Here is a 26,417-nt window from a genome sequence, read left to right on the forward strand (position 1 = left end):
CATTTTTATGATGTATGTGACAACTGAGCAGGCCTTGGAAGATGGATGAAGAGACACATAGCAACAGGGAGGCAAAAGGATAAGTAGTCCACAGCAGGTCAGAGATATGTCTGAGCACGTGCACAGTGATGATAAAGGAGGCAGCGATCCAGGCAAAATACCAGACCATCCAGTTGGGATGTAGTTTTGAGAAAAGAAATAGTAAGAGGTCTTGATTTGCTTGAGCACAGATCTGAAAAGCCATATTAGATATTTTTCAATAGGAGCTGATGTCATTGGAGTATTCTGAACAAGAAAGAACATACAAGCAGGACATACACATTTATTAAGATTTGATGACATGTCTGATCCTGTGTAAAGTACTTTGCCCAATAATCTTCATCACATTCTGTAAGTTTAGAGGGCATAGTATCCCCATGTCACCTCTCAGAGGGGTTATGTGCCTTGCACATGATCAGATAGCTCAGAAGTAGCTGCATCGTAGATCCAACTCTGAGGTCTCTTTTCCCAGAATTTATGAAAACCCAGCTTTAATTAAAAAAAATTAATCTATCAGCAATGCAGAGAATGACTGTAAGAGCCCAAAGACTAGGTTAGACTCTGCTTTACCTGCGACCTAGACCACACTTCGGAGAAGGCAATGGCACCCCACTTCAGTACTTTTGCCTGGAAAATCCCATGGATGGAGGTTCCTGGTAGGCTGCAGTCCATAAGGTCGCTAAGAGTCAGACACGACTGAGCGACTTCACTTTCACTTTTCATTTTCATGCATTGGAGAAGGAAATGGCAACCCACTCCAGTATTCTTGCCTGGAGAATCCCAGAGATGGGGGAGCCGGGTGGGCTGCCATCTGTGGGGTCGCACAGAGTCAGACATGACTGAAGTGACTTTCGCAATCCTGCCTTTCAGGCTCAAAAATGATGTATTCTTGCCTGGAGAATCCCAGGGATGGGGGAGCCTGGTGGGCTGCCGTCTATGGGGTTGCACAAAGTTGGACACGACTGAAGTGATTTAGCAGCAGCAGCAGCAGACCACACATCATTCTCCAAATTAGTCATTTGCAGCACTAGAGAATGTGTGTGTGTGAGTGCTAAGTCGCTTCAGTCATGTCCGACCTTTTGCATCCCTGTGGACCATAGCCACCAGGCTCCACTGTCTGTGTGATTATCCAGGCAAGAATACTGGAGTGAGTCACCATACCCTTCTCCAGGGGATCTTCCCAGCCCAGGGGTGGAATCCCATGTCATGTCTCCTGCATTGGCAGGAGGGTTCTTTACCACTAGCGCCACCTGGGAAGCCCACTAGAGAATAGGGGATACATTCAATTAAGAGATTTTAGGGGGCAGGATCTACAGTATTGTTTGTGGTTTGCAGGAGAAAAAATTGTCTGTGAAGTCTCAGTTTTCTCAAAGTAAACTGAGTTACCGTGGCTGTAGCACCACCCACAGGAGAAGAGACTTTAGAAGGATAAGGTATAGAATAACAAAAAGGAAGTGATTTCAGGTACTTGCTTAGTATCTAAGAAAAGACATGTACTTGCAATGAAATGTCATTCATGATATGATTGACTGTTCATGGGTGAAGGAAAATGTAGTAAATATTGTGTTGTTTATGCTTACATTCTGAACACAGGTGTTTATTTTTCAAAGAATTTTTAAAATTCCTTGTTCCATTCTAACATTTTATATCTGACAGTCAAAATTAGTATTATCATATATTCATGCCTTTAGGCAGAGAATCTTAAATAATAATCTTGAAAAAAATATATGAATTATACCTTCATTTCCATTGTAGTTATTTTTCCTACTTTCATCATTATATATGTGTACCTGTGATATATAAGCACACGTATATAGTTCTGTAACATTTCCTATAGAGGATGAATTGTACGTGTGTCTAGAAAGAGCAGTATGATCATGACAGGACCGCCACAGCCCTCACTGCTTAACTCCCCTTGCTTTTAAATATTATTCTTACAAGAATTGCCACTGCAGGAAGATGGGATGAATAGACACCATTACCAGTAACATCAGGCACAATTACTAATTTCAAAACACTGACAGCTCCTGTTATCCCCTACCATTCTTCCAGGGTTTCATTTGCATTTGAAACATGCGTTTCATCTTCTGCCCCTTTCTGAATAAGTTTACAGTTTCTTTCCAACCTACTTGGAGAATGAAAGAAGACAGGAACAAGCTGTCTTCAGTTAATAACCTACTACGTAGGAGGCCTCCTGTGCTATACAAAATGTGTAAGAATTCATCTAATCCATAGAACAAACAAATGAAAGTGGTACCTTTGTATGTGTGTATAAACCGAGGCCTATAAAGAGTAAACAGCTTGTTTCAAATCAAGAACTAGGTCATTGGCAGTTAGGATCCAAAGTTCTGTTTGAGTGCAAAGCCCATCCAAAATGAAATGTGGCCTCTTAGTGCTTTTTAACTTTAACACTTTGATCTCGGTTTGGTGTGAAAGTCAAAGTGTTAGTTGATCAGTCATGTCCAACTCTTTGCAACCCCATGGACTATAGCCCACCACGCTCTTCTGTCTATGGAATTTTCCAGGCAAGAATACTGGAGTGGGTTGCTATTCCCTTCTCCAGGGGATCTTCCCAACTCAGGGATCAAACCTGCATCTCCCACTTGACAGCCAGATTCTTTACTGCTGAGCCACCTGGGACACCCACCAAATACCCATACCTCTTTCTAATAGCCAACCCCACTTTACTAGTTTTTCAAGCTAGTCTTTGAAACTAGTCCTTAAGTCTTATAAATACTGTTTTTATCTTTAACAAATCTATGTGATAATTGGGTTTTAATAGTTCATCAGAAAATACACTTCTAAAAATTTGAACTTAAGTTATTAATGAGTTCAGGTTATAAAAGGGAAATGTATGCAATGTATTTACACAAATGACTAGTACAGACTTTGGTACATGTAAGTAAATTCTAAGTAACATCAACCCTTTTCAGTAACAGTAACCTTATTTGGAAGGTTAATAACAACAACAGGAATTATAAATAATTATTCAGTGTTTGAAATGCAGTACCTTAATTGATCCTCACAACAAACCAATGAAGTAATTACTCTTGTAGAGTGAGATTATTCAGCCTTCAGATCAGTTTGGTCACTCAGTCATGTCCAACTCTTTGCGACCACAGGAACCACAGCACGCCAGGCCTCCCTGTACAAAACCAACCCATGGAGCCCACCCAAACTCATGCCCATTGAGTCGGTGATGCCATTCACCATCTCATCCTCTGGTGTCCCCTTCTCTTCCTGCCCTAAATCTTTCCCAGCATCAGGGTCTTTTCAAATGAGTCAGCTCTTCACATCAGATGGCCAAACTATTGGAGTTTCAGCTTCAACATCAGTCCTTCCAATGAACACCCAGGGCTAGTCTCCTTTAGGATGGACTGGTTGGATCTCCTTGCAGTCCAAGGGACTCTCAACAGTCTTTTCCAATACTACAGTTCAAAGGCATCAATTTTGCGCTTAGCTTTCTTTATAGTCCAACTCTCACATCCATACATGACTACTGGAAAAACCATAGCCTTGACTAGATGGACCTTTGTTGGCAAAGTAATGTCTCTGCTTTTTAATATGCTGTCTATGTTGGTCACAACTTTCCTTCCAAGGAGTAACCGTCTTAATTTCATGGCTGCAATCACCATCTGCATTGATTTTGGAGCCCCCCAAAATAAAGTCTCTCACTGTTTCCACTGTTTCCCCATCTATTTTCCATTAAGTGATGGGACCAGGTGCCATGATCTTCATTTTCTGAATGTTAAGCTATAAGCCAACTTTTCTACCCTCCTCTTTCACTTTCATCAGAAGGCTCTTTCGTTCTTCTTCACTTTCTGCCATAAGAGTGGTGTCATCTGTATATCCATGGTTATTGACATTTCTCCTGGCAATCTTGATTCCAGCTTGTGCTTCTTCCAGCCCAGCATTTCTCATGATGTACTCTGCATATAAGTTAAATAAGCAGGGTGACAATATACAGCCTTGACACACTCCTTTCCCTATTTGGAACCACTCTGTTGTTCCATGTCCAGTTCTAACTGTTGTTTCCTGACCTGCATACAGATTTCTCAAGAGGCAGGTCAAGTGGTCTGGTATTCCCATCTCTTTCAGAATTTTCCACAGTTTATTGTGATCCACACAGTCAAAGGCTTTGGCATAGTCAATAATATTAGCAAAAATAAATGTTTTTCTGGAACTCTCTTGCTTTTTCAATGGTCCAGCGCATCTTGGCAATTTGATCTCTGATTCCTCTACCTTTTCTAAAACCAGCTTGAACATCTGGAATTTCATGGTTCGCATATTGCTGAAGCCTGATTTGGAGAATTTTGAGCATTACTTTACTAGCATGTGACATGAGTGCAATTGTGCGGTAGTTTGAGCATTCTTTGGTATTGCCTTTCTTTGGGATTGGAATGAAAACTGACCTTTTCCAGTCCTGTGGCCACTGCTGAGTTTTCCAAATTTGAAGACGTGTTGAGTGCAGCACTTACACAGCATCATTTTCAGGATTTGAAATAGCTCCACTGGAATTCCGTCACCTCAACTAGCTTTGTTTATAGTGATGCTTCGTAAGGCCCACTTGACTTCACATTCCAGGATGTCTGGCTCTAGGTGAGTGATCACACCATCGTAATTAACTGGGTCATGAAGATCTTTTTTGTACAATTCTGTGTATTCTTTCCACCTCTTCTTAATATCTTCTGCTTCTGTCAGGTCCATACAGTTTCTGTCCTTTATTGAGCCCATCTTTGCATGCAATGTTCCCTTGGTATCTCTAATTTTCTTGAAGAGATCTTTAGTACCTCCCATTCTATTGTTTTCCTCTATTTCTTTGCATTGATCGCTGAGAAAGGCTTTCTTATCTCTCCTTGCTATTTTTTGGAACTCTTCATTCAAATGGGTATATCTTTCCTTTCCTCCTTTGCTTTTCACTTCTCTTCTTTTCACAGCTATTTGTAAGGCCTCCTCAGACAGCCATTTTGCTTTTTTGCATTTCTTTTTCCTGGGGATGGTCTTGATCCCTGTCTCCTGTACAGTGTCACAAACCTCTGTCCATAGTTCATCAGGCACTCCGTCAGATCTAGTCCCTTAAGTCTATTTGTCACTGCCACTGTATAATCATAAGGGGTTTGATTTTAACTGCTATGTAATACGTCTTTGACATAACATGTAAAGACCAGCCTGACTTACAGAATGTCTGCCACATAGGTTTTAAAGGGATGTGTTTCACAGTGTTTATAAGCTATGGTTAATTAAAATGACAACATAAGTTTCTCTACTGGAGTGTTTTGTAATCTCCTCTTAGCTTCATCCCGCTCTTCATTATACTGATGACCAGGGTATCATCAACAGAAGACAAGACATGTAATTATAAGTTATTAATAGGCTATGATATTCAACCCTTGGGCTTCCCAGGTGGCGCTAGAAGTAAAGAGCTCGCCTGCCAGTGTAGGAGACATAAGATACACGGGTTCGATCCTGTGGTCGGGAAGATCCCCTGGAAGAGGGCATGGCAATCCACTCCAATGTTCTTGCCTGGAGAATCCCATGAAGAGAGGAGCCTGGCAGGCTACAGTACACGTGGTCACAAAGAGCTAGACATGACTGAAGCAACTTAGCATGTACTCACTTTCAACCTTCATCACTAGACGGTGAAGGGTTTAGGTTTCTCTTGACATTATCATGAAAATTCTCTCTTGTACATCAGTAGATCAGATGAATACCAAAGTTACACAAAGACTGCATATCAATTAGAGGAGACGTAAATTAAAACACATAAGACAGAAAGGGAAGACTGGTTTTCATTAGGTATTTGATAGATAAGAAAATGCAATCCAGGAAAACCAAAGGGAAACCATATCCAGATCACCTTTAATTCCAGGACCCTACAAGTAAAGTAAAGATTTCAGAACTATAAATTTCCCCCCAAATTCCTAATTACATGGATTGTGCTGATTTATGCCATAACTAAAAGTTTATATTTCAGGTCAATAAGGAATGTGTGTGAATCTGTATAAATTGTAGATAATTTTAAGAAATCAACAGAGTTTAAAAGAATAGGCAAAGCTTCTAGGTCTCCTGTGTGAGATTTAGACTTCTACAGTGAAGAAAGGGTCAAAAACTTTATTTAGATGTTAGTTTATTTACTGTCGAATCTTAAATGTTGTATATTCAATTAGAAAGTCCTTCAAGTCAGAAATCCTAGAGTATTGATAATTTCCTCAACATCTAAAACTCTATTATGTATATTATTTATACCCAATAAACTATTTATGTTGAAATTCCTTTCTTTGGAATTAAAGAGGTAATGAAAGTTTTTTTAGTAAATAAGTAAATAAATGTATTATGTGTATACCAAATATATTTGTCTGTGTACACTATCAATGTGTTATAATAACGTATATAGTATATTCATTTTTCTGCTAAAGGAATATGGTATAATAAAATGAATACAAGTGAATACAAAAATATTATTACTTTTTGCCCCTACTATTTATGAGCCAGTATGGCTAATACGTAAACATTAGCCAACTTATTATTCACTACTTTTGTTTCTTATCACTCTTCCTGATATATTTGTTGTTTAGCAATGAAATGCCTGATGAGACAAGTAGCAGATAAAATGAGATACCAGCATATCATTTAAAACAAAACAAGTTAGGCTACTAAAAAATAAGCGAGCCAATTATTATTTCATGTAATCCATATTTTTTATATATTATGCATATTACATTACATACACATAGAAATGTCCCTATGTGTAGGTAATCCTTTAAGATAGATTTGATTTATAGCTACCTTGCACATAATAAGATACATTTCATTTTATTAAATTGAAGTGTAATTAACATATAACAATATATTAGCTTCCCAGGTGGTACTAGTGGTAAAGGACCTGCCTGTTAATGCAGGAGACATAGCAGATGCTGGTTAGATCCTGGGTTGGGAAGATTCCCTGAAAGAGGAAATGGCAACCCACTCCAGTTTTCTTGCATGGAAAATCCCATAGACAGAGAAGCCTGGCAGGCTGCAGTCCATAGGGTCGCACAGAGTCAGACACAACTAAAGTGACAAAGCATACAGGAATACTTTTCAAGAGCCATACTAATCTCTATATGGTTCCAATTTTAATATGTGTGCTACTGAAGTGAAAACACATTTCATTTCTGTATGAATACATTTTTAACCTGAATAATCACCTGAAGGAATATCTGGAAAATGATTCTGGTTTTAACTAGATTTATTTTTATTTCTTTACCTTGGAGGTCAAGATATCTTTATGACAGAAGAACAGAAGAAATATTACAATGCGATGAAAAAGCTGGGATCCAAGAAACCACAAAAGCCAATTCCTCGGCCAGGGGTAAAAAATATTATATTTAGCATGTAAATTTTAAAATTATTTTAATTAATCTTTAATATATAATTATTTCTTAAACATGAATGTATAATGTTAACATTTTAAAGAAAAGTCCTTATAAAACTGTATATATGTATTTTGAACACTATCACAGCTCTTAATATTCCTTCATATATTTTCCTTTTCTATAAAAATGAAAAAATAGTTATATATGCTTTTACCTCTACATTAGCTATACATCTTACTGTTAGTACAAATGGTCTATAGAGAATCGAAATAAAATGTACTTTTGACTGAAATTTGATTATCTTGATGACTTTATGGTGTAGTCATAGCATGTAGTGATAGCTGTCTTCAGTCAGATGAAACCAACCTTGTAGACTTTGATATTACGACAGATAGAACACCAGGGAAGCAGTTAGACTGGTCATGAATCTAAACTTTATCCTGCCATAAGATCAAAGACCAGAATAGACTCAGATATAAATAGTGAGTCTTAGCAGTTAAATAGTTTATATTCCTCTAACAGTTAAAATAAATTTAAATGCATTATAATGTATCTCAATTTCTGTTTTGTATAACACTGTATACCAAAGTTGTGAATGAAGACAGAGCATCCTAAAAATGGGAATATGTTTAGTACCAGCTGCCTACATGAGGATTATCCAGCACTTTTTAAATGGACACATGGCCAGGTTTCACCCAGACTTGCAGAACCATAATCTATGAATTTAAAGCTCTAGTATTTAATTTTCTCAGTACCCTACTTGATCTTGATAAAGTGTCTTAAAACTTCCCTATGCAACCAATAAAGTGATTTTGAAATAGAGTTTCATGAAAAGCACAGTACTCTTCAGTGAGGTTGGTAAGAAAAGTGGTATGTTAAATATGGATATGTTTGGAAGTATATATTCTATACATGGAAGAGACAGGAAAGTATAGATCTCTGATATTATAGCAGTAATACCAGTGTAAGACAATGCCAACACATTACTCAAAATAATGTGACAAAGTAGAAATTTAAAGATATCATTTTATTACCTTGAAACACTCTAGGTAATGGAACTGAGATTTGCTTTTCTTTTTTTTTCTCTGAGATTTTCTTAGTAAAAAAATTACCTTGTAATCCTGGCAATTCCTATATGACATACTAGGGTGGATATGCTTAAAAGCAAATGTTAGTTTACAAGGTTAATTGAAGAATTGGTACACTGAAAGTCAACAACAACAAGTTGTCATGTACTCTGACTTAGATTTAGCCCATTAATAATATTCCTTAAACAAAGCAAGAACTTATAACCAAGGATAATTTATGCAAGTTTTGAAGACAGATACCTTTAAAATTTGTTTTGTTAATGTAATCATTTATGGATACTACTTGGAAAACTTACTGTACAATTTCCTATCATTTTTGTTTCTTTGCAGAACAAATTCCAAGGATGTATCTTTGACCTAGTAACAAACCAAGCTTTTGATATAGCCATCATGGTTCTGATCTGCCTCAACATGGTAACCATGATGGTAGAAAAAGAGGGACAAAGTGAATACATGACTGAAGTTTTATATTGGATCAATGTGGTTTTTATTATCCTGTTCTCTGGAGAATGTGTGCTGAAACTGATCTCTCTCAGATGCTACTACTTCACTGTAGGCTGGAACATCTTTGATTTTGTGGTTGTAATTCTCTCCATTGTAGGTAAGACCATTTATTAATCAGATTTTAATTTTGAATCAAACTAAACATCACATATATTCAGAGAAGTTTCTGAATTCATGAACATAAACCTACTTTTGAGTAACACTGAAAAAAAATGAAGTAACCTTTAAAGCAAAACTAAACAAAATAAAAACACCTGTGTCAGAATTCCTAGGTTCAAGTTATGAGCCTAAAGGATACATTTTCTGTTTGTTGGAAGCACATAATGCCCGTTGATGTCTGACTTCCAGGATACCTTTCACAAACGTAGCAAGTGTGTAGGTAGATGGGTATGTTTTAGACCAATGTAAACTGGCAATACAAATCTAAATGTAGAATCTGAAATCATTTCCAGTTTTTGCATATATGAGAACTATCCCTTGACTAATGATAATATAACTAGCCAGAATATTGGTGATTGAAAATTCCCCCTGAAATCAAAGTGAAGTTAAAGTATGAAGAAATGCCAGCTTCATTTCTTACAGCTTCGTACTTGTCAAGTCTGTAATCATTTTCAACCAACCGTAGTCATGGCTGTGAATCACAATATTTGATTTTATACTTCCTCTTGTTTCATTATCATAGCTGTTTTCCTGTCATCTTCTTTTTCATTATTTGTACATGCCTTGCCCAGTAGTTTAGGTTTGCATTCGTTTTTATAATTATAAATTTTAGACAGGAAGAGATTGTGGAGATTATTTAATACAAACTCACCTAGAGATGCTGAAACAAGGAGACTCAGAAAGGTTGAAAGTACTATAACCTAAAACTGCCGTATTGAGTACTGCAACTTAGAATAAGCATTCAAAATCAATTTTTGAAAAAAATAAAAGAAAAATTAAAATTTAGGTAGGAATCACACATTAACAACAAGCAGAAGAGAGGAAGAAGAAAGGAATATCCCTCTATCACTTCTCTTTGGAACAGTGTTGGCTGATCCAATTAGATCAGAAAACAGAGAGGTACATATCTTTAAACAATGGAGCAAATGATCAGTTTCACGTCTTACTGTGGTACTCTAAAAATGCAAGAAAATCAACCAATAAGATGGATTCAATTAGAGTTCAGAAGGTGCAGATTTTAAATTGCATGAACCATGAACCAATGTTAATAATTGTTTATGTGGACCAAAAGATTAGAAAATATATCTAAGGAAATCTGATTCATGATTCCAATAAAAATAAAGAAAAATACCTAGAAATAACTGTAATAAGCAACGTATAAGACTTCTATGAGGAAAACTAACAGAAACAAAAGAAAGTTTAAATAATAAATCGAGTGTTATCCCAATGAGAGTATGAGTGGGATAATAAATTGGCAACATAAATCTAAATGATTCTAAAATTCATCTGGAAGAAAAATTAGAGTAATGAGGGGTGACTTACATTGCCAGATATTAAAGATTGTTATTACATTGATGAAGTAATAGATTCAAATAAATAATCCTAATTTAAGCTTCAATATATAGAGAATTACTAAGTTACTCAGCTAAAAGATCTCGTGGATCAAGATTAATTGATGTGTAAAAATGTATTCTAGTAGAAGTAGATTTATAACCATGAGCTTGAATAGTCCTTTCTATTCATGACAAACAACTCGCTTGAGACAAAATAATAGATATGACCACGTAAAAATCAAAATATTTATTCTATGGAGGAAAAAATCACTACCGCCACCAAATTAAAAGAAAAAAAGTTGAAAAACATGTTAAAAACAAGGAAATTGTTAATGTAACATTTATGGCTAACAAAGGATTACTTGTAATAGAAAAATATTCCTCACAAATCAATAAGAAGTAAATCTCCCAACAGAAAAATATTCAAAGAACTAGACTAGGCCAAAAGGAGAAAGCTGAAAATAGTCAACAAGCATACAAAATGTCCAATAAATTAATAAAATGTGGATTATTTTTCCCCAAAAAAATGCCGCAATACTGAGATGTTTCAAACATCACAGAGATATTTTTGGTAAAATTACGAAGACGAAAACAGCACTGGTGAGCATGTGAAGTGGGAGCACTGTCATAGACTGTCATTAGGAAAGTTAGTTTCTACGAACTTTTTGGAGGTAGATTTGCAATATATATAACAAAAATTTAAATACACTGTTTCACCTACCTTCTATTATTATCAAAAAATGCTCATGCAACTAGAAAAAAATACACCTGCTTAGATATTCATTTCAGTCAAAACAATTGGAAACAGCATAAAGTTCTTCAATATATGGTGACTTTGACAGAACATTATACAACTATAGGGAATTGTTCTGTTGTCATTTATATGGAAATACCTCCATAACATATGACGAAATAACTAACACAGATGACCAAAAAAACCCTTCTATTATCATGCTTACATTTGTATATGTTTGTGTGCTTGCATAGAAAAATGGAGTGATCCTAAACAAAATACTAACAGCAGTTAATGGTTGGTTGATATTTCAGGTGATTTATATTTTCTTTTTAGCATTTTACTATGTGACTTTAATTTTTCTACCCTTACAAATTAAAAAACTGTGCAGGAAAAAAAAAAATAAGGTTCACAAACCTACTAAAGGAGAAAAAATGTCACAATGGTTAAGTCTAGTCATTTTACTGTGGGATTCCTCAATCCTTGGATTGTTATATTGTCTTCAATATAAAATGAAAATCCTGAAATCACAAGAGATAAAATGGCACATAAAACTATTTAGAGTCATGATTTTCTGTAGCATAGATATTTAAATATTTACCATTTACTCCTTCACTCTTCACCAGGTATGTTTCTGGCAGATTTGATAGAAAGGTATTTTGTGTCCCCTACCCTATTCCGAGTGATCCGTCTTGCCAGGATTGGCCGAATCCTTCGTCTGATCAAAGGGGCCAAGGGGATCCGCACGCTGCTCTTTGCTTTGATGATGTCCCTTCCTGCGCTGTTTAACATCGGCCTCCTGCTCTTCCTGGTCATGTTCATCTATGCCATCTTTGGAATGTCTAACTTCGCCTATGTTAAAAAGGAAGCTGGAATTAATGACATGTTCAACTTTGAGACCTTTGGCAACAGCATGATCTGCCTGTTCCAGATTACCACCTCTGCTGGCTGGGATGGATTGCTAGCGCCTATCCTCAACAGTGCACCACCGGACTGTGACCCCAAAAAAGTTCACCCTGGAAGCTCAGTTGAAGGAGACTGTGGGAACCCATCTGTCGGGATATTCTATTTTGTCAGTTACATCATCATATCATTTCTGGTCGTGGTGAATATGTACATCGCTGTCATCCTGGAGAACTTCAGTGTTGCTACTGAAGAAAGTACTGAGCCCCTGAGTGAGGACGATTTTGAGATGTTCTATGAGGTTTGGGAGAAGTTTGATCCAGATGCGACTCAATTTATAGAATATAGCAAACTCTCTGACTTTGCAGCTGCACTGGATCCTCCTCTTCTCATAGCAAAACCAAACAAAGTCCAGCTCATTGCCATGGACCTGCCCATGGTCAGTGGGGACAGGATCCACTGCCTTGACATCTTATTTGCTTTTACAAAGCGTGTTTTGGGGGAAGGTGGAGAGATGGACTCTCTTCGTTCACAGATGGAAGAAAGGTTCATGTCTGCAAATCCTTCTAAAGTGTCTTATGAGCCCATCACAACTACTCTAAAAAGAAAGCAAGAGGATGTGTCTGCTACAGTTATTCAGCGTGCTTACAGACGTTACCGCTTACGGCAACATGTCAAAAATATATCAAGTATATACATCAAAGATGGTGACAGAGATGATGATTTGCCCAATAAAGAACATATGGTTTTTGATAATGTTAATGAGAACTCAAGTCCAGAAAAAACAGATGCAACTCCATCCACTGTCTCTCCACCTTCATATGATAGTGTAACAAAACCAGACAGAGAGAAATATGAAAAAGACAAAACAGAAAAGGAAGACAAAGGGAAAGATGGCAAGGAAGGCAAAAAATAGAGCTCCATTTTTGATATATTGTTTACAGCCTGTGAAGGTGATATCTTTGTGTTAATAAGACTCTTTTGAGGAGGTCTATGCCAAATCTCTTTTTATCAATTTATTCTCAAAGTCAGTGCATTTGCTAGCTCTGATTCTCTGACATAGGTGGGCAGCATTAGCAGATGGCTATTTTTGCATTGGTAAATATATCTCTAAGAATTGTTAAGAGAAAGTGTACAGGGATTATTGATTACAGCAAACAAAGGTGATTTAATTTTATTTACTTTTAATTAATCAGAAAGCCATGTAGAAAATATTCACATCTGCCTTGTCATCTTTTCACAGGATTGTAAACATTCATGTTTCCCATGCATGCAGGCATGCGTGCGCACGCACACACACCAATACCCAACATTTGGATATCTACAAAAGTATTTGCCTTGACTTTTCAATGAAGTGCTCTGATAGAAGGCACCAGTAATGAATGGTCAGTTAAAACACCTTGTTATCTTGTTATTAGAGGGCAAGACTCTTTTATCATGTACAGAGGTCATTCTATATTTTGAGGTGCTTAAATTTATCCATGTTACATGAAAACCAAGTTATATGTGCCCACTAAATGCCATGGGATGTGTAGGCTGGTCAGTTCTACCAATGCTTTTTGTTTATCGTGATGCATATACCAATTAGGATAAGAGTTACCTTTAGAATATTGTGCTTCATGGACTGCCTTTTTCTATATCTTTGTTTGTTCATTCGGTAATCATGAAACATGAAAAATTGTTTAAGTACATATCACATTCCTTGAAAGAAACAAATGAAGATAATTGAGAAAAGAAGCAGCTAAAGAAAGCTTTATCCATTTTTATTTATATACTGTAATGCCAGACTGTGCTGCTCCAAAAATACCAACAATGACCCAACTCTTATCATTTTTATCACAGTTATCTGCTTTCTCATGCAGTATTGTTGAATCATTCTTCAGCACTGAGCAAAGCTGATACTGTCTTCAGTGGAGTGCTTCCAGATATGCAGAAAGATATTTGATATCATGGTACATGTTTGAGCAGATAATGACTTGGGCACAGTTTTTAGTATATCACCTGCATAATATCCTGAATGTGTATGGCAAGCTTTCAAGTCGTACTACATGGCAGGCTTTCAACACAGGCTTACTACTTGTGTGTAGTAAGAATGAAATAGCATTCAACCAAGATTCTTGCCAACTTGCTTGCCTAATTGGTTCTAGTAATCCACTTGAACCTTTGTTCTTTCATCTACAAAATGAGGAGGATGTCACTTTCTCCTTAAAATTCTATGACTATGAGATATATTATGTATCCATCAATAATGTACCCTGAGCTTAAAGTTTACCAAGCACACATTCATTTTGCCTTAGCTGTTGTTCTTCTATCAAGGATTATATATCTAGTTTAGAAAAAAAAACTTGTTAATATTGGCTTGAGAAGGAATAGCCATAATGCATTTTTTATGAGCTTATTCCAGGAACATGAGATCATTCTTCTATCGAGTTATTCATGCACAAGCAAAAACTGAGTTACAAAAGTGGAAAGTAATTTTATTTAGAAGATTTTGTGGGAGGTTTCAAAACAAATATATACAACAATATTTCGTTCATTTGCTTTCCTCAATGAAAAAAGAACATAAACTGTATTTCTATATAAAGTGTTTGTTGTTGTTCTTTTGGCTAGTTAAAAATAAAGGATATTTAAGCATACCCATAGAGATGAAGAAATATGGATAGAGGATGAAAGGCAAAGGGCAAAAAAAAAAACCAAAACACAGAAATGAGAAAGACAAAGTAAGCAACATTTCCACAGAACTTCCTGCCTAGAGTGTTTCTAAATTATGATGTGTTTTACAGCATTTGTGAAGGAGATCATCACATCTAGACATTTATCCTAAAGCATGAATGAAATTAAACCTAGGGCCAAAGATTCTTTACACCTAAGTCCAATCATTCATCTTACAATATTTGGGCCTCTTTTTATTTACAATATAAGATACCATGCAGTGTTTTCCTAGACTATATAGAGCATTGTATCACCTCCCTGCTAAGTCTGTTGAAAATAGGTTTTGACCAATTTAGAGAACCATGCAAAATATATTACCTTTGTAAGATTTTTTAATATAAAAAATTAAGAAATTAATATTACCTTAAATGTGAATGCAGTTTATCCTCATCATTTTAAATCCATATAACTGTACTTTGCATATTTATAAAATATAGTGGGAAAAGATGTGGGAAGGTTTATGTGTGATTTACTATTCATGTTTTTACATTGCCTGATTTTTATGTAAAAAAAAATATTAGCAACTTGTTCCTCAACATAATTTATTCTAAGCATTTCAGAAAAAGAATTACAAAGTTGCACTTCCATTTCATGCTGAACTATAATTTTTTAATGTAACATGGTTAAGTTTTTATATATATATGTTTTCCCAGGAATGTCTAATTGTAACTTTTTATCAATTAATAACAATATTTTGGAACCAAGTGCTCATTTAATATATTACAAGCTTGAAGGGAAATTAGACTTCTCTTTTCATACAGATTACTGTTTAGTACTAATAATAAGATACCATTCTCAGCACTGTCATGCTAATATTTAAGTCACAGTATCATTGAACACATGTAATCTAGTGATATAAAATGACAGTTACACTGTACAATTTAAATTGGAGTAAAGTGGCAAGGAACAGATTTGAACACAAATCCATTCATCCAATGGAAATAAACATGGGAGAATCTCATTTTACCTTTTTGACTGTTACGTAGTTTGCAAAAGATGTAAGTAACTTGTTGGCTGTTTCTAAATGCTAACTGATGAAAACTTCAGCCCTAAATGTTCAGCATGATTTTATAGAATTTTGATAGCTTTATTCAAAAGTTAAGAGGAAATGTATATGTAAATAAAGCAGTTCTAAATAGCATTTTCAGAGGAATGTTAATGGGAGTGATGAGAACGGGCCAGCTAAATTAGAATGGCCAAGTAACTGGCTTGGGTTTAGGACCTATGTTTAGAGGCCACCAATTTCTTTTAATAATTGTGGTTTGTTATGTTATGTTCTTGAGGAAACTAATTGAGTTGCTTTGTAAAGATAAATGAATAGCCATGAATATAATAATGCTGTTTACATAGAACTCTTTATAAATTTCATACATATATGAATGCTCAAAATGTTTGAGTTTGTCATAAATTATATTGTAGTTATACTTGAGACCTGCACATTGTAATAGAATCTAAAAATAAAAGTCATCAAAAAATAAAATCATGTTTGCATGTATTTTCTGTTTTTGTGAGAATAACCTCTAACATTATACCATAATCCTTGCAAAAGGAGCTGCAGAGTACATGGTTAAAATCTCTTTCAAGGGAGGGAAAGGTTGCATACTCATTAGAGTGGAGGGGACCTTTGCTGCAACAGGATTTAATGCACATGGGATGAAAAACATGAATAATTGAGACAAGCAATAGGGGAAACATGCTATACTTTATTCTCTATTATTCTGAAAGTTGTGTAATTGGATACCCATATTGACAATCTGTCCCAGAAGAAAAAGCCAATTTTAAGAGATTTAGGAAGCTTATATCACGTGCTTTAGCTTGACCCTCAAATTTATTTTTCTTAAGCAATTGAAATGCAAAAAGCCGTGGATGAAACTATAGTTAGTAAGTATATAGAAAAGATTCAGAGCTTATTAACAATTTTATAAACCTAGTAGCACTGAGGAAAAATTATTCCTCTTCCAGATGTAATATTTGCTAGCATGTGCTAGTTTCGATTGTATTTTATGCAAGACAATATGACTTCTATTTCATTAATTTCCACTCAGTGACTAGCAACACCTTGGGATATCTCTATGGGCCTATAAGAATAAGAAAAGCAAAAACAAACCATATTGCTAAGTGAAAGAAACCATTCTGAAAAAGCTATGTATTGTACAAACTAGCAGGTGGCACCAATGGGAATATTTCAACCTAGGCAGAACATACTGAGATTTCATAACCTTAGAGAAATTTAAATAGAATTGATTTTAACTGCATAAACCCCAGGGAAAATTGAAAAGAGAACTACTGAAGAAAATTGCTATAATTTATTGAAAGGAAAGAATGCAACTCAAAGTCTGAGAAAGACTGTTAATAAGTTGAGACTACAGAAAAGTGACATTTTCCAACCTTCTGGAAAAGCTACTCAAACCCCATCTACTTTTGGTCTTTCTGCAGAGCTTTAGAACTGCCAACACCTCACTTTCGTGAAAGACAAACATGATGATGACATCTGAATGACTAAATATCAGAGTGTAATATATTGATTTATCATTCATTATAAATCATGTATCTATTTGTTAAATTATATTTTGCTATTTCTTCTATAACCTTGTTATAGACTATTTTCTTTCATGATACTTTGAAAGACAGTATCTGGATGCTCCACTCTCAAAAGCTTCATAATTCTGGGTCATAACTTAAAAATAGTGAGTTGAGGTTGTGCAGTTCTTTCACTGCACGTGCGCCAGTCCCTGTTTCTCTAGCTTCGTTCAAGTCATGGGGCTTTGTTTTCCTATAGAAGCACTGACCTCCTTAGACCAAGCTCATCATGTCCCTTGTAATCTTGGCATGAGAGTTAAGCGAAGTCTTAACTTTATTTCAATGAAAATGATTAAATTATGCTTGCTCACATTCACTTCTTGTCTGCAGTTATTTTTCAGATTTCTCATGTAGGCTGTGGTTTAGTATCATGAAGCTAAAGTAGATCATTTCTTTTCTTCTCCCTGGCTTCCTCCCAGATCCCTTTCTGCCTATAACCTGGCTCTTAGGTGGTACTCTGGCTGTGGTTTGTAGCAGGCAGACCCATTTACCTCTCAAATAAATGGACAATGTGTGATTCCTCAGAGAGAAACATCTTTTCCTTTACTTGGAAGTATCAGAACCAAATTAGGTGACTCCAAACGAGTGGTTAGGGTAAGATGAATATATAAAAGAAAATAGGAAAATGAAGCATGAAGGAATTTGTTTCCCACCTGTTTCCTCTATTATTCTTTTAACAGAGTTGATTTTATTAAATTCATCAACTAGAACCGCTATATCAAGACAGGCTGAGTTGTTTAGGGAGATTACAAGAAACTTCTGTCTTTACTAATTTCTTCAAGTGAGTCAAAAGATATTTAGAAATTTGATAGTTGTAGGTTTCACAGGATGTGAAAGAAAACAAATGTTTTCTGTGGAATTTTGATACCTAATTCTTATTCATAGCATTTTACTATAAAATTAATTCTTAATTTCCAGGATTGAGAAGAACATCCAGGAAAATGAATCATTCTGGCAGCTTAAAATGACTGAAAATGCCGTTGGCATTTTTCTCTATCAGCATTTCCTCCTGTTCAGTTATCTCCTCCAAGAGTAAGAGAACTCTTGTTTACCCCCCATATCTGTCATCTTCAGAGCTAAAACTAACAAAACAAACCTCTCCCTCTTTACAAGATCATTGAAAGCACTTAAAGAAATCTAAGCTCTCCTTTTCAGAGTCTGATACCATCTTATGCCTTTAAGATTTTCCAAAAAATACAAATATCCACCTATATATACACAACAGCAGCATATCACATAGTATCATGAGTTTAAATCTTTCTGTCACTAGCAATGTGACTATAAGCTTAAACAATGTACTCTATTCTTTGAGCCTGTTTCTTCATCTATAAGAGACCAGCACTCATTAGATCCAAAATACATAAATATGTGGTAGGATTTTTAAAGGCAAAACACTTTATTATGTATTTTCTGAAGTACTGCTCACTCTTAGGATTCAGTAGTAAATTCTATCAAATAATATTCTATCAAATAATATCCAGCATCTGCTGTATCTCAGAAGAATCAGTCAATGATGGTTGTTCAGTGCTAACCACGGGAACACGAGGAAGATGAGTTAAATCTAGTAAGGGTAGACTAGAGTCAAATATTGAAAAGTGAATAAAAATGAGTTTTGAGTGTGTTGAATCTGAGTTACTATGGGTCAAAGTAAAAAACGTACTGAAGGCAACTGAACATGTAAAGGCCTGTAGTTCAATGAAAACACCAGAAAATATCTATTTAAGACAGAAGAAGTCACTAAGAAAAGGATATAGGGAGGAAGAAAACATGTAAGATGTATAAAAAATAAACTTCAAAATGTCAAACAGAAATACTACCTTATTAATGCATTGAAATATCACTATTTTTATTTTTTTAATTTTTGTTTTGTTATTCATCAGACAAATGAAAATTAAAACAGCCATGAGATATTATTAGACTATCACCAAAATGACTACATATAAATGACAGACAATAACAAGTCTTGTTAAAAATTTGAAGCAGGTAAATCATTTAAAGCAAAATTTAGAAAAAAAAAATAAAGGAGAAAAAAGAGTGGGTATATGTATATGTATAACTGATTTGCTTTGCTGTACAGCAGAAGCTAACACAACACTGTAAATCAAATGTATCCCAATAAATTTTTATAAATGTGAAGCAAAAGAAATTCTCATACGTTGCTGCTGCTAAGTCACTTCAGTCGTGTCCGACTCTGTGCGACCCCATAGACGGCGGCCCACCAGGCTCCCCCGTCCCTGGGAATCTCCAGGCAAGAACACTGGAGTGGGGTACCATTTCCTTCTCCATCATACACTGCTAATAAACATATAAATTTGAACAATTACTTTAAAATATGTTTGTCAATATCTGTTTAAACATATATGTATTCTATTACTGGAAATTTTATGATACACAAAAATGAGTGTTTATAATCATCAAAAGACATTTTTATGAAAATTCAGAAATGCAGATTCAGTATTTCTATTGGAAAGGATACTGTGGTAGAGTAATATACACTGCAGGAAAGGACAGCTAGCTGACACATGCAGTATCATAGAGAATCTCACCAACAAAATAATGAGCTAAAGAAGCTAAACAAAAGATTACACATTGTATAAATTAATTTGTAAAGTTTAACAACAGGCAAAACTCATTTCTGATAATAGAAGTCAAAAGAGTAATGACATTTTGGAGGCTTACTGACAGGCATTAGGGAGACTTGAAGAATACAGAACATGTTTTATATCTTAATCTGCGTGGCATTTACATGAGAGCATAAATATGTATATTAGAATGGTATGATTTTTCACTTACTGTATATTTATTATACCTCAATAAAGTAATAATCAACAATAACAGAGCACTCTGAGTTAGAGATCAGCCATCAAACCTCCAAGGCAGCCCAGCTGCAGTGTTTTCTCCTGTGTCCTGCTGCTTCTTTTCTTTTGGTTCTTAGAAATTTCCTTTAATTTCTTGCAAGCTTCGTCTTGCATTCAAAAATATACTTATTAAATTCTACTCAACACGCATCTTACATCAGGATTTTTTCAGGATATCTGCTCATCTCATTGTTGAGCATTAAATGGACTTGGGCTTCCATGATATCTTTTCTGATAGTAATACTGAGTACATATTTATGCTCTTATGTAAAGGCTATGGGCTTCCCTGTTAGTTCAGTTGGTAAAGAATCTGCCTGCAATGGAGGAGACCTGGGTTCCAGTCCTGGGCCAGGAAGATCCCCTGGAGAAGGGATAGGCTACCTGATTAAGTGTTGTTGGGCTTCCCATGTGGCTCAGCTGGTAAAGAATCCATCTGCAATGAGGGAGACCAAGGTTTGATCCCTGGGTTGGGAAGATCCCCTGGAGAAGGGAAAGGCTACCCACTCCAGTATTCTGGCCTGGAGAAATCCATGGGACTTTATAGTCCATGGGGTCCCAAAGAGTCAGATACGACTGAGTGACATTCACTTTCACTTTCAAATGGACATGAAACGATATCTTATCTAAGAATCTCTTGCAATGTTGTCTGAAAGTCATAAAAGCTAAGATCATCGTAATGAAATTTTGGCTCCCAAGAGAATTTTTTTCTCCATTTCATAAGCCTCCTAGAGCAAACCTAGAAATAGCTTTTATAAAGCAATAGGAAAACGGGGGAAAATAATTTATTCAAAGAGACTTATTAAGCCTGAGACTTAAGTTTGTAAATTTAAATGATGTCTTAATTATTTTAGAGGAGAGTAATTATTTGGTGATCTCACTGAAACATCATTTTCCTACTGCATCGTAATTGCATTTCACTAACAACACAAAGCTATCTGAGAACTTGGATGTACCATAAACACATTCATTATTTATCTTTGGAGGAATAGCTTGAAATAAAGAATGCAATATGAACAGCCTTTTCTCCAGCTTGCAGTGTCTTAAAGTTTTTCTTTTCTTCGTTATTTAGACTGGTCATTCTTTTTAAGACTAGAAATTAGCTGATAGATAATAATATCTACCCTGTTCCTCAAATTAAAAAATCAAACAAACCTCAGAGCATACTTTTATCCTTCCCTTATATAGGCGTCCAACTCATCAACAAGTACTGTTGGTTCAAGCTATAAAATACACCCCAAAGCTGTTTGTTTCTCCTTATCTCTATCACCTTTACCCATAGGTCTAAAGCACTATTATTTTTGGCTTGATCTGTTCTGGTAGCCACTTTACTGGTCCTTTGGCTCCACTTTTGATTCCCTACTATCTTTTCTCCACAGAACAAACAGAATGATCCTTTGAAACCCTCATCTAAACGAGCCATTCTTCCCTGGTGCCTCAGACAGCAAAGAATCTTCCTGCAATGCAAGAGACCTGGGTTTGAACCCTGGGTTGGGAAGGGAATGGCAACCCACTCCAATATTCTTGCCTGGAGAATTCCATGGACAGAGGAGCCTGGCTATAGTACCTGGGGGTTGTAAAGAGCCAAACATGACTGAGTTATGAACACATACACAAAAATTCTCCCCCATTGCCCTAATTCCTCTTAAGGTTCTTCAGAGCTTCCTCTTCCACTTACCATGAGGGGCAGACTTAGCATTAAAGGGCCTGCTATGACCTGGGCCGTGCTTAACTGCACGCCCCCCTGCCATACTATCCACTTCTAAAACTCACAGAGCTTTAGCCCCACTGACTTCCCTTCTGTTCTTTGACTCATTAAATCCACTCTCGCCTCAGCTCCTTTGCGTTTGCTCTTCTCCCCCTTTCCTTGTGCCTCTGATTCAGAACCCAGCTGCAGCCACTTAGATTTCAGCTCAGGTGTTTCCTCTTTAGAGCGGCCTTGCCTTACACTCTATATAAGGTCACCCCACTGCCCCAGCCACTCCTCACCAAGTTGGAGTTCCATCTTCATCTCACCATTTACTACCACCTAAAATTCTTATGATTTTTATCCATTGGTTGACTTGTCTCCTCTCAGCTGATAAACAGTCCTATGTGAGGTAGACACACTCTTTATTTTAGCCTTCTCTAACCCTAGAAGGTCTGACCTCTAACAGAGGCTCAGTGAGGATTAGTTCAACGGGTTATTTCAAGGCCTGAACTCCATCAGTTTGGCTTGAAAAGGAAAAGCTCCAATGGACTCCTATTACGCAAAGGTCGGTGTCTACTTATAGTGTTAACTTTTCCACAAGTCTGTGAATTTAACAGAAATCGTGGGAATATATGGTGGGGAAAGCCTAGCAGGGAAGGGTTTTCCTGAAATCCTCCCACACCTCTCTTGTATTTGAGTTATGTTTGGTTATTCTGTTTCAGAGGAGAAAAGCAAATCACCTCTCCTTAGGAGTAAATAACCACAAAACGAATGCCTACCAGTCATGTCCTGGTAAATGTTTAGTAACTGGCTCTTTTTGGGACTAAAAATCTCTTACTTGTATCTATCTGTTGTCCATTCCTGTAGTATAAATACTCCTACAACAACAAAGTTCAAGCAAACAATCTGAAGTCTCGGAATGTAGCATTGGGAGGAGACAGGTGCCACAGGCCCCTCCAGCTGGTCCAAGCTGGCTCCAGCAGACCACTGCTGGCTACCATGTGCCAAGAGCAGGGTGGAGATTTCATATTCAGTTTCTCCTTAGAGCAGCCTGTGAATGGATAGGCATATGTCAGAGATGAGGACTTAAACTTAGGTAGCTTGCTCATGGATACACATCTGGAAAGGGGTAAAGGTGAGGTGAGGTGAAGTCACTCACAGAGCTCAAATCCAGGCTTGACTTCAGAAACCACATTTCACATTTGTTTCACAGAGAGGCAGTCGAAGAAGGCAATCTCAACCTCAACAACAAACGGGATTTTGGTTTAATGTCGAGCTGCTGCTTAAGATCCTGTCAGTCAGCTAGTGTTGGGCCCTCAGTCTGCCCAACTCTTCACGACTCCATGGACTGTAGCCCAGGCTCTTCTGTGGTGGGATTCTCCAGGCAAGAATACTGGAGTGGGTTGCCATTGCCTCCTTCAGGGGTTCTTCCTAACTCTTGTATCAGACTGTCTCCTACATTCTAGGCAGATTCTTTATTGCTGAGCTGGAGGAGTGGAGAGGAAGCATTTGCAGGGTGCATTTCTAACTAGTTCTCAGGTGATGCTGAGGCTTTTCATCCAGTTCAGTTCAGTTCATTTGCTCAGTCTTGTCTGACTCTTTAAGATCCCCATGAACCACAGCACACTAGGCCTCCCTGTCCATCACCAACTCTCGCAGTCCGCCCAAACCCATGTCCATCCAGTTGGTGATGCCATCCAACCATCTCATCCTCTGTCGTCCCCTTCTCCTCCTGCCCTAAATCTTTCCCAGCATCAGGGTCTTTTCAAATGAGTCAGCTCTTCGCATCAGGTGGCCAAAGTATTGGAGTTTCAGCTTCAACATCAGTCCTTCCAATGAATATTCAGGACTGATCTCCTTTAGGATGGACTGGTTGGATCTCCTGCAGTCCAAGGGACTCTCAAGAGTCTTCAACACAATAGTCAAAAGCATCAATTCTTCAGCACTCAACCTTCTTTATAGTCCAACTCTAACATCCATATATGACCACTGGAAAAACCATAGCCTTGACTTAGATGGACTTTTGTTGGCAAAGTAATGTCTCTGCTTTTTAATATGCTGTCTAGGTTGGTCACAACTTTCCTTTCAAGGAGCAAGCATCTTTTAATTTCATGGCTGCAATCGCCATCTGCAGTGATTTAGGAGCCCAGAAAAATAAAGTCAGCCACTCTTTCCCCATCTATTTGCCATGAAGTGTGGGACCAGATGCCTGATCTTAGTTTTCTGAATGTTGAGCTTTAAGCCAACTTTTTCACTCTCCTTTTTCACTTTCATCAAGAGGCTCTTTAGTTCTTCCTCACTTTCTGCCATAAGGGTGGTGTCATCTGCATATCTGAGGTTATTGATATTTCTTCAGGCAGTTGATTCCAGCTTGTGCTTCCTCCAGCCTAGCATTTCTCATGATGTACTCTGCATATAAATTAAATAAGCAGGGTGACAGTATACAGCCTTGATGTACTCCTTTTCCTATTTGGAGCCAGTCTGTTGTTCCATGTCCAGTTCTAACTGTTGCTTCCTGACCTGCATACAGTAACCACACAATAAACCAATAATTTGCATACATATTACAGATTGGAAAGCACTGGTCAAGACCATGTTTCTCAAACTTCACATTGAATTACAAGGGGACTTTAAAACCAATGCCTGGATTGAAACTCAGAGATTCTGCTCTAATTAGTCTGAGGTGCAGCCTGAATGTTGTAGAAATAGGAAGAACTCCACAGCTGATTCTAATGTGCGGCTAACTTTGAAAATCAAGAGAAGTTGCTCTGGCTGTAATCCATAGATGCCATATTCTCTGCACACAGCTCTCCGTGTTCCCCCCGTAACTGACCTATGAGAAGAGCACTCATGCCCACAACATCCTGGTCTGTTTCAAGTGTGTATTGAATGACATAGCCGCAATACTGGTTTAGGGCCCAGCAGACTGCCTCAGCTATGAGTTAGGAAGTTCTTCTTAGGGTCTCAGTCTCTGCTGCTTACTGAGTGTTTGCCTTACTTAGTTGAATATGACATTTAATTTCTCTGTTTTGTCTTTTTCTTTTGTATACATATTAGTGAGCAATATTTTTTTAAAAACTTGAAAAATAATATATTATTTCTCTGTATATGTGAGGTTAAAACATGTTATCTCCTTTCCATTGTTAAAGAAAAACGGCATTTGGTTTACTCAAATTGCATAAAATGGTTGAAATATTAAAGAGAGAAACTGCAGATCAATTTTGGCCTGCAAATTTAAAAAATTCTTTATATAATGGCTCCATCTTCTGGTCAATGAAATAAAAGAGTTTTCAAGCTCGAAAATGCAGTTATGTGTCGTTCCACAAGTTAACTAGTCTGAGTCAGGAAAAGAATAAGGTGACTTCTTATTCAGAAAGATTCTACGAATTTGACTGAATTTCTTCCTTGAGAATCTTACTTTATTGTTTGAATCAAGCCCAATCTCTGTAACACTGTCATATGAAAGCAAACGGTGCCGTATTTGCGTTGTTCTCTCTGATTTCCTTCTTCATTAATCCCCATACTTCATTCTTGCTGTTTCTTCCCCTTCTGCTGCTACCCTGAGACTTCAAGAATGCTGATACTTCACCCTCTTCGTTGAAATTTTCATTCTGATTTGGAAGAAATTTTATATTTATGCTAAAATAGCAGTGAGGAAGTATGGATAACTAATGGATAGCTTTGCTTCCTAGAGATGGAACGCTCTAACAGGAACAAAGACTCTCAATAGTAGATCTGAAACCAATAAGTATATGAGATCTTTGGGGGCTAATGGGTTTAGCTTAGTAAGAATGAAGACCTATTGAAAACTGAAGTTAATTATAAGTATCAGTAAGTAGAAAAGATGTGTTCAGTTAGTTCAGTCACTCAGTCTGTCTGACTTTTTGCTACCCCATGGACTGCCGCATGCCAAGCTTCACTGCCCCTCACCAACTCCCGTAGCTTGCTCAAATTCATGCCCGTTGAGTCAGTGATGCCATCCAACCATTTCATCCTCTGTCGTCCCCTTCTCCTCCTGCCTTCAATCTTTCCTAGCATCAAGATCTTTTCTATTGAGGTAGTTCTTCACATCGATAGCCAAAGTATTGGAACTTCAGCTTCAGCATCAGTCCTTCCAATGAATATTCAGGACTGATTTCCTTTAGGATTGACTAGTTTGATCTCCTTGAAGTCCAAGGGACTCTCAAGAGTCTTCTCCAACATCAAGGTTCAAAAGCATCAATTCTTCAGTGCTCAGCTTTCTTTATGGTCCAACTCTCACATCCATACATGACTACTGGAAAAACCATAGCTTTGACTAGACAGACCTTTGTTGCAAAGTAATGTCTCTGCTTTTTAATATGCTGTCTAGGTTGGTCACAACTTTTCTTCCAAGGATCAAGCGTCTTTTAATTTAATGGTTGCAGTCACCATCTGCAGTAATTTTAGAGCCTAAGAAAATAAAGTCTGTCACTGTTTCCATTGT

At 36.8% G+C, this 26,417-nt stretch overlaps 1 protein-coding gene across 1 annotated transcript in view; it reads left to right on the forward strand.

The window, feature by feature from the left end:
* The window catches only part of SCN9A (sodium voltage-gated channel alpha subunit 9), an 89,369-nt gene extending 76,338 nt beyond the window's left edge, over positions 1–13,031 (forward strand). Inside the window, exons 24-26 of the mRNA XM_052635773.1 lie at positions 7,286–7,390; positions 8,813–9,083; positions 11,839–13,031. Of these exons, the coding sequence (XP_052491733.1) occupies positions 7,286–7,390; positions 8,813–9,083; positions 11,839–13,031 (1,569 nt within the window). The remainder of the gene's footprint in view (positions 1–7,285; positions 7,391–8,812; positions 9,084–11,838) is intronic.
* Positions 13,032–26,417: the final 13,386 nt, after the last annotated feature.

The sequence above is a fragment of the Budorcas taxicolor genome, chromosome 2 (genome assembly GCF_023091745.1).
Source record: "Budorcas taxicolor isolate Tak-1 chromosome 2, Takin1.1, whole genome shotgun sequence".
Lineage (NCBI taxonomy): Eukaryota > Metazoa > Chordata > Mammalia > Artiodactyla > Bovidae > Budorcas > Budorcas taxicolor.